The sequence below is a fragment of the Sebastes fasciatus genome, chromosome 18, assembly GCF_043250625.1.
Source record: "Sebastes fasciatus isolate fSebFas1 chromosome 18, fSebFas1.pri, whole genome shotgun sequence".
NCBI lineage: Eukaryota > Metazoa > Chordata > Actinopteri > Perciformes > Sebastidae > Sebastes > Sebastes fasciatus.
The window spans coordinates 28942115-28955114 of record NC_133812.1 but is presented as its reverse complement, the minus strand read 5'-3'; the positions used below and the strand labels follow the sequence as shown (position 1 = coordinate 28955114).

General features: G+C 37.1%; 1 protein-coding gene across 2 annotated transcripts in view; it reads right to left on the bottom strand.

The window, feature by feature from the left end:
- The window catches only part of xrn2 (5'-3' exoribonuclease 2), a 45554-nt gene extending 37304 nt beyond the window's left edge, over positions 1–8250 (bottom strand). Inside the window, exons 1-13 of one of the 2 annotated variants that reach the window (XM_074616409.1) lie at positions 8003–8250; positions 5782–5909; positions 4774–4885; positions 3937–4048; positions 3612–3670; positions 3302–3391; positions 3021–3093; positions 2532–2582; positions 2217–2374; positions 1665–1739; positions 1254–1387; positions 426–483; positions 208–315 (exon numbers count right to left, since the gene is read on the bottom strand). In XM_074616409.1, coding sequence (XP_074472510.1) covers positions 208–315; positions 426–483; positions 1254–1387; positions 1665–1739; positions 2217–2374; positions 2532–2582; positions 3021–3093; positions 3302–3391; positions 3612–3670; positions 3937–4048; positions 4774–4885; positions 5782–5909; positions 8003–8077 — 1233 coding nt within the window. In that variant the 5' untranslated portion in view covers positions 8078–8250. The remainder of the gene's footprint in view (positions 1–207; positions 316–425; positions 484–1253; positions 1388–1664; positions 1740–2216; positions 2375–2531; positions 2583–3020; positions 3094–3301; positions 3392–3611; positions 3671–3936; positions 4049–4773; positions 4886–5781; positions 5910–8002) is intronic. The other variant, XM_074616410.1, reaches the window with a different exon arrangement.
- Between the last annotated feature and the right edge of the window lie 4750 nt (positions 8251–13000).

The window sequence follows — 13000 nt, the reverse complement described above, 5'->3', positions numbered from 1 at the left end:
CAAAATTATGATTTTAATTCAGGAACTATCTGAGAATCAAAGTTGAATACAAAAGTTTGGTTTCGATCTCTCTGCTACAGACACATTTCAGCCTGCATCAAAAAGTACTGAGGCCTGATACCACTTTATATTATTTAGCTTATAAAGACTTTTCTTTTTCTGAGCCAGGAGTCTAACGATCGCTGTGTGAAGTTGCAGAAATCTTACGTCGTCCTCTTTGCGCTTCTTGAAGATGTTGTCCTCGGCCACGCCCACCGCCGCCATGATGAGCTCAACTCGCTCCAGGTTGACGTAGCCGTTCTCCGTCAGGTAGCCCTGCAGACAAACACACGCCTGGTGAGGTCACAGTACCACGGCTGCTTAAAAGACAAATAATAATCCACGACTGGAAACACTGAACGAGACGAACACGTGCTGATACTCACTCCAGTTTTGTGCACAACGTCTTTGTAGATACCGACCAGTCGATCTATCGCTCCCTCTCTGTGAGACACAAAAACAACACCGGTCAATAATTAAAGACGAGTCGTTCAGGATGGGACACTGAACAGACACCAAACACTGATTCGTCTTTGACAGCAGCAGGATATTTGGCTGCTTTGGCAGGTAACCAACAAACATTTGGAGCTCTATTTCATCCTTATACAAATAAAGAAAAGTAGTGAAACATAACAATAGAGGGCTGAGCTTCTCCAGTTTTCAGTGTCATCGGTGTTGGAGGTTAAAGTGAAGTGATGACAGGATTACAAGTAATAAAGGAAACACCTGCACCGTCTAAAGCAACAATACAACTGTCCTGCAATTAACCCGGTTTTTGTGAAGCTTAAAGAAAGCCGAAGTCTCGAGAAATTCTGGAATAATCGAGTCTGCAGGCAGTAAAAAAAAATCCTTTGACAGTGTAAATACATTTATTATACTTCAGTACCTTTTTAAGGTCTTGAATACAGAAAACAGAGCTGAGTTAAGGACCAAAACATACAACCGCTACCACTTTTTCTAAAATTAAAGCCATGGGCCGTATTCATAAAGCGAGAGTTGCTCCTAGTGGCACAATTCTAAGAAAATTCTTAGAATTATGATGTTTTCTCAGAATTTTCCCTTAAAGTTAAGACTAGATCCTTGTACAGATGAAAGCTATTCACAAAGCAACTTAGCCCTTAAAAGACCTCCCAAGGTGAGAAATGGTTAGGAGTAGGGAGGAGGACTTTTAAAAGGCTTAAGAGCTTCTTAAAAAGAGGAGAAAATGATCTCACCTGATCTCTAAGGACGGCAGGTGCGGCAGGAAGTCATTTCCAACGAAGAAGCACATGAAGACCCAGTCATCTATGCTCCTCTCAAAGTCGAAGGGAAACGGCAGGCTGGCCATGGTCAGCTCTCTGGCGAGGTACTGAAAACATGGAGGGAAGGAAGAATTATTATTATTATTTCTAAAAGGCAAGAGTTTGCTCTGGTACTGATTCTAGTTCAAACAGCCATTAAGACAACCAAATGTACCTGTGTGACATAAGCAATGTCCTATTAGTGGAGTGACATAACAGGCGTAATTTATTAGAGTTGAATGGATATCAGACACTATAGCGCCACCCTTGACCAACCATTGTCACTTTTTAAAATAAAGGAAGCAATGACGTGATTTATTCCCCCAAAGAAGATAAAGATCTTACCTCCCGCAGAACACACAGCCTGATAAATATGAACTCCTGCTCAGACATCGGCATCGTGTCTGCAAACTCATCGTGCTGAAAGAGAAGAAGGAAAACAAAACAGCTCAAGTCTCATTCGTGACACATTTCTGGATTTACAGACAGGAAGTTGTCATCATTTAAAACATAAACAAATCTCCAAATACTGTCGATACATAAGCAACAGTAAAAGTCACGTTGCGTTTAGAGAAAGTCAGACAGGAAGGTAAAAAGATGACAAGAGAAAAACGTTTTAATTTTCCATTTATGTTGCTGTGATCACTAAAATATCCAGATTGCGTCACAGCCCCAGCTGACATACATTTAAATCTGTCAAGCAAATGCAAAAACAAAATATATCACAAAACATATTTGATGTTTGTTTGTTTCCCCATTTGCTCCATAGCTGAAGTACAGGATAAAATGTGCCATCTTAGTTCTGCATTTAAGAAAAAGTTCTGTTGTCATAAAAACCCCTTCCTGCCACAGTGCTTACAAACATGTTGTCTATATTGTCCATGTTACTGAGCTCACCTGTCCCTGTTTCTCTCTGGCCGTCCCCTGACAGTCTTTGATTTCATGACCTATCTGATTGCAGAGCGCACAGGGGCGGGGCTTGTTGGGTTTAAACTCCTCTCTGATGATGGTGAAGTTGGGCTCGTGGGTGGCGAGGCCCAGCATGATCAGGTCAGCTGAGAGAAAAGGGATGTTATTTCATGATGACAGAGTTGTAGACAAAGTAGTCAAACAATAAAACAAGCTAACTTCTGGCTAATAACATTTATTAATTATTTAACTAGTATTTGATTGATCTTATTCCTTATATAAGACTGAAATGTAAACGCTTACCATCAGCTCCACACAGACAGTGGTGAGTGTTGGGGTCGTGGTTGGGTTGAGCTGTAAAAACAAATCACAAACTTGAGTCAACAAAATGTCTGATGAAGACATATCTGAACCTTCTGAACACACATTTTTAGTACAGCATGGTATTAATTAATGGCCGGTCGGCCAGTTTTTACTCGCACAATCACAAAGAAATGGGTCGTGTCTAGGAGGTAACCCATAAATTGCAAAAACTCGCAAAGATTTGCAAAAACTCTTGCGAGACTTGCTGCCCGACGACCCATTGTAACCATAACCATTCAAGGTCAATGTCTAACCTTAACCATCTCGTGAGAGTTTCGCAACTTGTGGGTTACCTTCTAGACATGACCACCATTTTGGTCGCAGTCTGGAGTCGTGACCGTGCAAAAGCACATGTGCTTTAACGTACTCCTTTGTATCGCAACAGGCATGAGTAAATTATTAAAACTCATCAGTGTAAGGCAGCTGTACCTCTCTGTCTTCTGATGTAGTCCATAATCTTGTGTTCACCTTCACCAGGAACACTGGCATCAGACAGGAGGACCTGGATAATAAAAAGGTATTAAAAAGTTAGCGACTGTCAACAACATGGTCCGTGTCAACATACCAACCGCCAAGAGCTGAAAAACTAAACATTAAGTAAAAAAGGATAATTCATTTCAACATTATTTTCTGATTGATCTATCAACTATTTTGTCTATAAAATGTCAATACGTTTCTGGTCGTATTTGAAAGGCCGAGCAGCAACACACCGTGATGTTCTTCCATCCGGGATCATTGCTGAGTCGGTCTGCGACGTAGTATCGGAGACACTGAGCCAGGTTGTCCATAAACTCTGTTCCCTGCAGACAAAACAAGTCATATCCGGTCATTCTGCTGATTGTCGTAGTCAAAAATACATCTATATATATAACCAACAAGTGTACCAAGTTTGCATCACAAAAACTGACAAAACCAAAAAATAACAATAAACATTACAGTTATAAAAAAAAAACACAGCAATAAAAGACACTAAAATATCCAGTAATAAGTATGAAAGACTGTGAAAACACTTCTACTTACTGGAGTGATGCAGTTGCTGTCAAACCTCTCTTTAATCTCCTCAGGTGCAAGATAACCTCCTGTAGAGGAAATAATAAGTAAGGTTACATAAAGAGTTAACATTATAAAAGACAAACAATCCCACAAATACACAGTGAAACATCTATTTGCTCAAAAGACACCAAAATGACAAAACATTTACAAACTGCGGAGCTGTCGAGGAGCTCAGAGAAAATAACGTCCTGCCAGGAGGAAAATGACGTGTAATGCTCTGCACATCCTGAGGTTTGAGCCGACGTACATTCTCTGTACTTGTAGCAGGGATTTAAAAACAGCACACACACACCTCTCTCGATGATCTCCTCCCTGATGCGATTCTTCTCCTCCACTAGCTCCACTCCTTCTTTGGAGGCACGAAACCGCCGAGAGCGCTGCTGGTTCATCTTGGCCCGCGGAGCCTGGTGGAGTTAAACAGGATGTTGTTTCTACTGTACAGCAGCTGATTTCAGGCTGGTCATCAGAGCTATTTTCTGTCTACGTTAACCCAGGTAACATCAGATTATTTGGAATATGATAGAAACTGACTACTACCCTACAGGCCATGTTTGACAATATGAAAAACAACATTTGACGGATAAAATCTAAGGTTACATCCACACTTATACATTTTCATATCACATGACCACTGGGCATGCTCGTGCCGGTGTAAACAGGAAGCAGCGCTGGACACGGGAATCGATGCAAAGTGCTCTAAAACTAGCTTTCCTCCTGCGCATGTAGGCAGTAGTAACATTATAAAAAGCTGAATTTAACTGCACAACAGCTGCTAGCAGAGACAACAAGGTCAGCAACGCTTGTAACTCGTCATCCAAGTTGAAATTAACCGCTGCTGGTTGAGGCTGGTGTCCTTCGTTTTCTTCCGGATAACTAAAACGGGGTCTGCAAAGTTTTCAAACGCCTCCGTTTTAGGGGCTCGAAAACGCCGGAGTGGTGTGGACACTGGGTGTAAACGTTGTAAAAGTTATGTTTTAAAATGAAAACATATTAGTGTGGATGTAACCTAATAAATGTTTGATTCTCTGGTAGATATTTCAATAAGCCGTGTTTCAGTTTTTGTTGTGGATGTGAGCTATCATCCAAACTTTGCTCTGGCGGCAGGTTTCCGTTACTGAACGTTACTCACCACTCCGTCGATGGCCATGTAGAGAACTCTTCTGGGCCGCACAATATTGAAGAGGCGGTCAATGTACTCGAAAATGGCGACCATCATCTCGTCCTCATTTTTGGGAGCGGGTCTGTGGAGAGCAGAGGTCAGAGTGTGAAGTACAGTTTTATTTTTATCACTTAATTATGCTGTTCTTACATGTGGGGATGTGTGTCATACCAAACTTCATTTAGAAATCTGGGTATTTTAAAGGTCCCTTGTTTAGTGTAAAAAACATTTCATAACTGGGAGGCAATCCCACGGATCAACACTCAAATTTGCATCTTTTACCATTTTAGCATCCTTGGCAACCTATTGTTTCAGTCCCTGAAAAGCGCTAAATATGTCGAATTTATTACCATTATTATTAGAACAAAACATCCAGGTTTGATCATAGAAACAAAATACTTGATTTGTGCTCATTAAAGTCCCCTCATCACTCTGGATGCAATCTAGACTGCAAGTACAGCTTTTTCCCCCCAACAATTAATCTGTTGATTATTTTACAGATTAATTCATTTTATCATGCATATACATACTACATCCTGTTTACATTCAGCTTATCCATTGGAAATACTACCATCTACAAATTTATATTTATGTATGTTAATATTTAAGCCCTATATTTTAACTTAACTATTTTATGTCTTTGATTCTCATTTTGCTTTTACATTTTTAATGAGCATAGTTCAAGGGTACCTGAGACCCAAGATTTTCATTGCCAACGACTGCTTGCTGTAATTGTTGTGCATAATATGACGACATAATAAACAAACTAATCAATCAATACTCCTGTGTGACTTGACAAATTAATAGTTCTTTTTTCACTTTATTAAGAAACTTTAAGTGGAATTACAGGCCTAGCCTATCGCAATAGAGGCGATATAGAAAAACATAAACAGCCATTTTAATATAATTTTGACGATATATATATATATTGTTGTATTGCCCAGCTCAAGTCTAAACTGAACAGAGGGGAGTTCTTACTTGTCCTCTGGATGCGTACAAGGGTGAATGATCCCGTTCATGTCCAAGTACAAGTTGTCGAATTCCACCTCGTTGGGGTTTGGCTTGGTCGTATCGACAGGAATACGGACTCCATTACATTCTTTACCCTGTGAAGATAAAACAAGACAGAAAAAAAACTTGTGTGAAGACGGCATAGGTTTTTCCCTAGAAAATAGTTTGACAGAGGCCTAAACAACTGACAGTCATTAAACAAACGGCAATTAGATACGGAAAGAAATTCAAGTTTTAATTTCATGATATTGTATTATTTAGTATGTTAGCTGAGGTGGTATATATATATATATATATATATATATATATATATATATATATATATTGCAATGTTTTGTTGCACTAATTCATACTTATGTTCTATGATCTAATATTTTGTAACGCCTCGCCTTCTGTCGCTGCCTCTCGGCCAGGTTGTGATTGTAAATGAGAATTTGTTCTTAATTGACTTATCTGGTTAAATATAGGTCAAATAAATAAATGTAAGTGTGTGAAAGCCTTTAATTTCATCCATGTACTCAGTGCACAAGAGTTTCATGCGACTACAGACGATATTTCGGTCAATATTTTCCAACAACGTAGACGTTTTAACATAGTTTAGTGGTGGAAGAAGTATCCAGATCCTTTACTTAGTAAAAGTACTGATACCACACTGTGAAAACACTCAATGAGTAAAAGTTCTGCAATCAAAACTTAAGTAACTGTATGTAAGTATTATCAACTAAAGTAAAACTATTGATATCGCAGTAAAATGTTTCTGGATTAATATTACTGCTGTAGATGTTTTTAACTCATTTGTATACTGTTGAGTAGTTTAATCTACAGCAATGCATCATCAAATGAAAATAAACTAAAGCTTTACTGTGTGTAAATGTAGTGGAGTAAAAAAAATAATATATATAATATATATATATATATATATATATATTATACTATAGTATATATAGTATAATATTTCCCTCTGAGATTTAGTAGAGTACAAGTATACAGTAGCAGAAATGTAAATACTGAAGTGAAGTACAAGTACCCCTGAATGGTCAGGTTAATTATGATTTTTATATGGTGCTACATTTAAAAATAACAGTCTTAATGTGCCAGTTTAGTGTTGGTAGAGTGTTGGTTTAGTGTTGGTTTAGTGTCAGTTTAGTGTGTTGGTTTAGTGTCAGTTTAGTGTTGGTAGAGTGTTGGTTTAGTGTGTTGGTTTAGTGTCAGTTTAGTGTTGGTTTAGTGTCGGTTTAGTGTGTTGGTTTAGTGTCAGTTTAGTATTGGTAGAGGTTCAGTTTAGTGTTGGTAGAGTGTTTGTAGAGTGTTGGTTTAGTGTTTGTAGAGTGTTTGTAGAGTGTTTGTCGAGTGTTGGTTTAGTGTCAGTTTAGTGTTGGTAGAGGTTCAGTTTAGTGTTGGTAGAGTGTTGGTTTAGTGTTGGTAGAGTGTTGGTTTAGTGTCAGTTTAGTGTTGGTTTAGTGTTGGTAGAGGTTCAGTTTAGTGTTGGTAGAGTGTTGGTTTAGTGTTGGTAGAGTGTCAGTTTAGTGTTGGTAGAGTGTTGGTTTAGTGTGTTGGTTTAGTGTTGGTAGAGGTTCAGTTTAGTGTTGGTAGTGTTGGTAGAGGTTCAGTTTAGTGTTGGTAGAGTGTTGGTTTAGTGTCAGTTTAGTGTTGGTTTAGTGTTGGTAGAGGTTCAGTTTAGTGTTGGTAGAGTGTTGGTTTAGTGTTGGTAGAGTGTCAGTTTAGTGTTGGTAGAGTGTCAGTTTAGTGTTGGTAGAGTGTTGGTTTAGTGTGTTGGTTTAGTGTTGGTAGAGTGTCAGTTTAGTGTTGGTAGAGGTTCAGTTTAGTGTTGGTAGAGTGTTTGTAGAGTGTTGGTAGAGTGTTTGTAGAGTGTTGGTTTAGTGTGTCAGTTTAGTGTTTTTAAGAATAAACAACTGCGTCTGTTTGTTTACAAACCCACGAAGAAGAACACGAGCTTCCGGTTAACCGTGTCAGTTGGTTTAAACTGAAACCCTCAAAACATTAAAAACACACAAAAACACATCTACGACGCGACACTAACCACCACGAACACACATAATATAACATAACGAGTAAAATAAGATGTAAATATAAAGATATGACACGTTAAAATCTTCCCGCCAACGCAGTAAACGGTCTCTAGCTAACAGGCTACAGGCTACATGCTAGCAGCTAGCAGCTAGCCTACCTTCTCCTCCACACAGTGGACGATGATAGATGCGTATTTGCGGCTCAGCCAGCGGAAGAACGCCGGGACTCCCATCTCCGGTGAACAAGTGGCTTCTGTGTCAGCTTATAAAAAAACGTGAAGTCTTAAAGAAACAGTTAAAATCGTTCTGAGTTAAAACAGAGACTTTGTTTTGTTGTGAATGAATCCAACAGTCCGGCTACATGCTGCTGGACATGGCGCTATGTACTGGTTCCGGAGCATCTCGGCTGATTCCGGAACGCTCCGGAAACAGCCGAGATGAACCCACAGCGACCCCCAACGACCGGAGACGGTACTGCAGCAGTGAAGCAGTATGATGTATGTGGAGGAAGTATTCACTTTGTAAAAGTACTAATACCACACTGTAAAAAATACTGTGAAAATATTACTATAATCAGGAAAAAGCTCTATTAATGCAGTATTAAAGGTATATACATATCCACCGTGGCTGTTGTATTTTACATGTATGTGTTACCTGTTTATGTGTCCTTGTCCTCATTTGTTTGTTTTGTTGTGTTTTTAGCTTGACAGCCCTTTTCATCGCTACTTTTAATATTGACTGATGTGTTTTTTATTATTGTAAAGCACTTTGTGATTTTGTATCTGTGAAAGGTGCTATACAAATAAACTTTACTTACTTACTTACTTACTTACTGTTGTACCATTAAATATTCTATCATTAGATTATTATTCCTCCTGCATTAATGTAAAAGCAGGATTTTACTGTTGTAGTTGGTTGAGATGGGCTCATTTTGAAATATTGACTAATGATTATTTTCATTATGGATTAATCTGCTGATTATTTTCTCCATGAATCGATTGATTGTTTGGTTTGTAAAAATAATAGTGAGAAATGGTGTCACAATGACCCAGAGGTCAAAGTGACACCTTCACTATGTTTGTTTAGTCAAACCAACAGTCCAAACCTCAACATTATTACTAATACATTATTAACATGATTAAAAGGAAAAGCAGCAAAGCTTCACAATTGTGAAGCTGGAAGCATGAAATGTTTTTGCATGAAAAATAGTTTCTAGTTTCTGTCAATCGACTAATTGATTAATTGACTAATCGTCTCAGATGTGCTTGTACAAACTGTTAGTTTTATTTATAGCAAAGCTATAAACTCTCCATAAGTTTTGTGTGCAATATATATATATATATATATATAAATCAAGAGTTTTATTTATTTTTATTTTATTTATTTATTTATGTTTAAAGAAAATACAAATGTTTTTGTATGAAAAATAGATCCAAGTTCAATTCTATCAATCGACCAATTGATTAATCGACTAATCGTTTATTTAAATTATAATAAAAAAATTATAATTTCGATATTTATATTTATTTGTGTTTAAATAAAATACAAAGAAATGAAAACAAATTTTTAAGGAAAACCCCAAATAAACAAGGTAATTCATCATTGATTTGATAAAATTATTAGATTATTATTATTATTATTAATAATAATAATAATAATAATAATAATAACAAAATTAACATAAATAATACACAATAAATAGAATGACAATTTTTTTTTTAAATGTTTTTGAAATAATAGCAAGCTCTTCATAAGAATGATAATTATTTTTGATTTTTTTTTTGACGATAAAGATTTAAATTTAAAAGTCACCAGGTGTGTGAGCCGTGTGAGCCTTGCAGACTCGTGTCCACGTTCCCTTTGATTGTATCGTGGTTGGATCTCCATCATCCACAGTCTGATGTTACATAATGCTCCTTAAATGGGGACTCTCTGAACAGATGCCCTCTCGCTTCCCAACCCTGCAGCAGCACATTTAAGGTGAATTAGATTCATGCAGGGCGGAGGATGGATGGATGGATGGATGGATGGGGGGGGGGAGAGGGCCATTAGCCTCCCCTCTTCAGGCAGGGCGGGTCTGACATCAACACTGCAGTATTATTACTGCAAAGAGCTGCTGATGGAAAACACTTGGCCTGCTCCAACGGGCCATTTCCATAAACATTTACGCTGGAGGTGCAGGTAATAGGACGGAGCATCATTTCAGTGTTGGTGAAGGGAAACAGAGCAGATGAAGGATGCAAATCCCAGATGTGAGAGGAGAGAGCTGTTACAGCTCAGGAATGTGACACATTTTCACAGCTGCATGAGGATGCATTCACTGAATTCATGTAAAACATACACACTGATTCTTTGCTCCGGCTTCCTACTGACTCATTTCCATAAAGACCTCGCTGTTACAGAAAGTGGAAATTGATTTTCACCGAAAACATCAACAGTTTTCTTTCTTGTGAACAGGATGAAACCAAATCAAATCATGCAGGTTTTTCTCAGTTTGTATGTGAGCTGATTGATTTCCTCCAACATGCAGAGAGGTAACTTAAAGAGAGAGAGCGCCCTCATCTGGTGGCTCATCACCAGTATAACCAGTATGAAGCTTCCAGCCTCCCAGTGTGTGTGTGTGTGTGTGTGTGTGTGTGTGTTTGCTTTTATCATTTCCAATGCGTCTTATTCCAGCTGTTTCATAAGTAAAGCTACTAACATAAACTATAGAAGTATTTGAATATTATATACACTGTAATACCTACCACATGTATATAAAGCAACCTGTTATATGAATTCATTTCCATATATATCCCAGTACTCTGCACCATTGCACTATTAATAATAACCAGTAATAATAACTTTATCTCTACAGCACTTTTTAAAAACAGAGATACAAAGTGCTGTACATACATAAAACAGGACAAAGCAACCAACAGACATGGTACTACGGGGGAAATTATGAATATGAATACAAAAACAATAAAAACAATTTAAAAAGACAATGAAATAACTGAAAAACAAAAATAAACAAATACAAAAGCATCAGAATCAGGAATGACAAGCAGCCGTGTAAAAGTGTGTTTTGAGGAGTGATTTAAAATGAGGCACCGTTTATCTCCTCTATATCTTATAAAGTTTATTTATTCTATATTGTCTCACTGTTTTTTTATATATTTTTATATCTGTATATAGTAGATAAATGTTTATGTTTACTTTGTCCAGCTTTGTTTGTCTTTGTTTTAGCTGTATGTCTATTCAAGTATTGACAGCAACAAAAAAACATAAGTGTTCACGTATTTGGCCAATAAAGCTGATTCTGATTCTGAATCTCGACGTGTTAAACATCAGTTTAGAGCATGAAAACAAATAAAAATAATAATAATAAAAAAGAAAACACCTCACATCTGGATGAATTCAGTGTCTTCTGCACTCAAACCATGACGTAAACTCATTCTGACCAACGGACACTTAATAAATCATATTCTGTGATTAGATTAGATGTTGTTCCCGTCTCCTATTGTTCTAGAAAATTTGACTGAAAAAATGGTTATGTACAGTATTTGTTTGCTTTTGCTTTTAATTTCATGTTTTGTTTTATTTTGTTTTTCGGCAGCTGCTTTATAACTTTATATTTTTGTGTTTCGGTCTTACACTAACTAATACTTTCACTGTTGATTTATCTGCTGATCATTCTCTGGATTAACGGGTTGGTCCTTAAAATTTAAAATATGAAAGTGGTATAATGTTGCTTGCTTTTGTCACTGCAAGACTGAAGATATTATCACATAAGATAAAGAAAAGCAAACAGCAGGAACCAGAGAATAATTGCCATTTTTGCTTAAAGTGATTTGTAGTGCTGATTATTTGTTTGTTTAGCGACTAAGATGAGATATAAGATATTCCTTTATTAGTTAATAGTGCAGAAACAAGAAGAAGCAGTAAAAAACTAATTGATTAACCAACTTATTGTTTCATTTCTAAAGTGTTTCATACAGACAACCTTTTTTTTTTTTTTTTTTTTTTGTTTAAATACTTTATTATAACCGAGAATCAGTCAGTATTAGACATGTTAAATAGCCAACAAATAAAACATGTATTCATAAAAATCTGTCAAAGCACATCTGATTCTTTCCAGGTGTTCACATCTGGATGCCACCTCCTCACAGTTTGACTGAATATTACATTATTTTAGCTGCTATAATAAATCAATACCTGTTGTGAGCAATTAAACCCAGAATCTTTAGCTCTCATAGTTTTTATACTGCAAGTATACTCGTATATACTTGTAGCTCACTGTATAGTTTATGAAAGTACACTTTAACATATACTCTCAGTAAACTAGAGGTTTAATAGTTTTTATACTGCTAGTATACTTGTATATATTTGTGACCACTTTATAGCAGAGATTGGGACTTGAGTCTGCGACTTGGACTTGAGTCGCACACAGTGACTTGAGACTCGTCTTATTATTATATTATTATTATCGTGAACGGAGAATCCAAAACCGCAGAAAATTCACATCTGTTTACAAACTCTCACACACTTTAACAAAGTAAGCACAACTACAAGCCAGGTTCACCTCTCTGTAGGCCTCGAAGGCAAGAATACTTCATTATACTTTTCTTAAGTACATCTCGATCAAAAGATTAAGTATAAGCCTTTAAGCCAAATATATTTAGACCTTTCTGTATACTCAGGATGAGCCAAGTTTACTTTTGTTAAGTATATCTCTGATAAGTAGTAAACTGAAAGTATACTCTTTTATTTTAAGTTAAAAAGAAGTATACTAATAGCACACTTGAATAAACTTCTTTTGTTAAGAGCACACAGACATTAAATCTGAACCAAAGATAAAAAAGGTTCTGAGGATGAATTTGGCTCAAAGACGCTGCAGCTCTCGCTTAAGTATTCAAACAACATTTAATCTCATTTAATCTGCGATCCAGGAGTTGATTGGTGTCGACGGCCACACACCCGGATCTCCAGCAGCCGCAGCAGCACGGGGACGGTTTCACACACCAGATATGAATCACCTGATTAATAAGAAGTTTCATAAAAGAGCTCGTCGAAGGAGAAAAGAAGGGATCTCTTTTCCCGCCGTGTCAGTCCAATTCAAACTGTACCGTAGCTTCATGCTAACAAAGCGGCCGGCTTTGATTAGCCGATCCCTT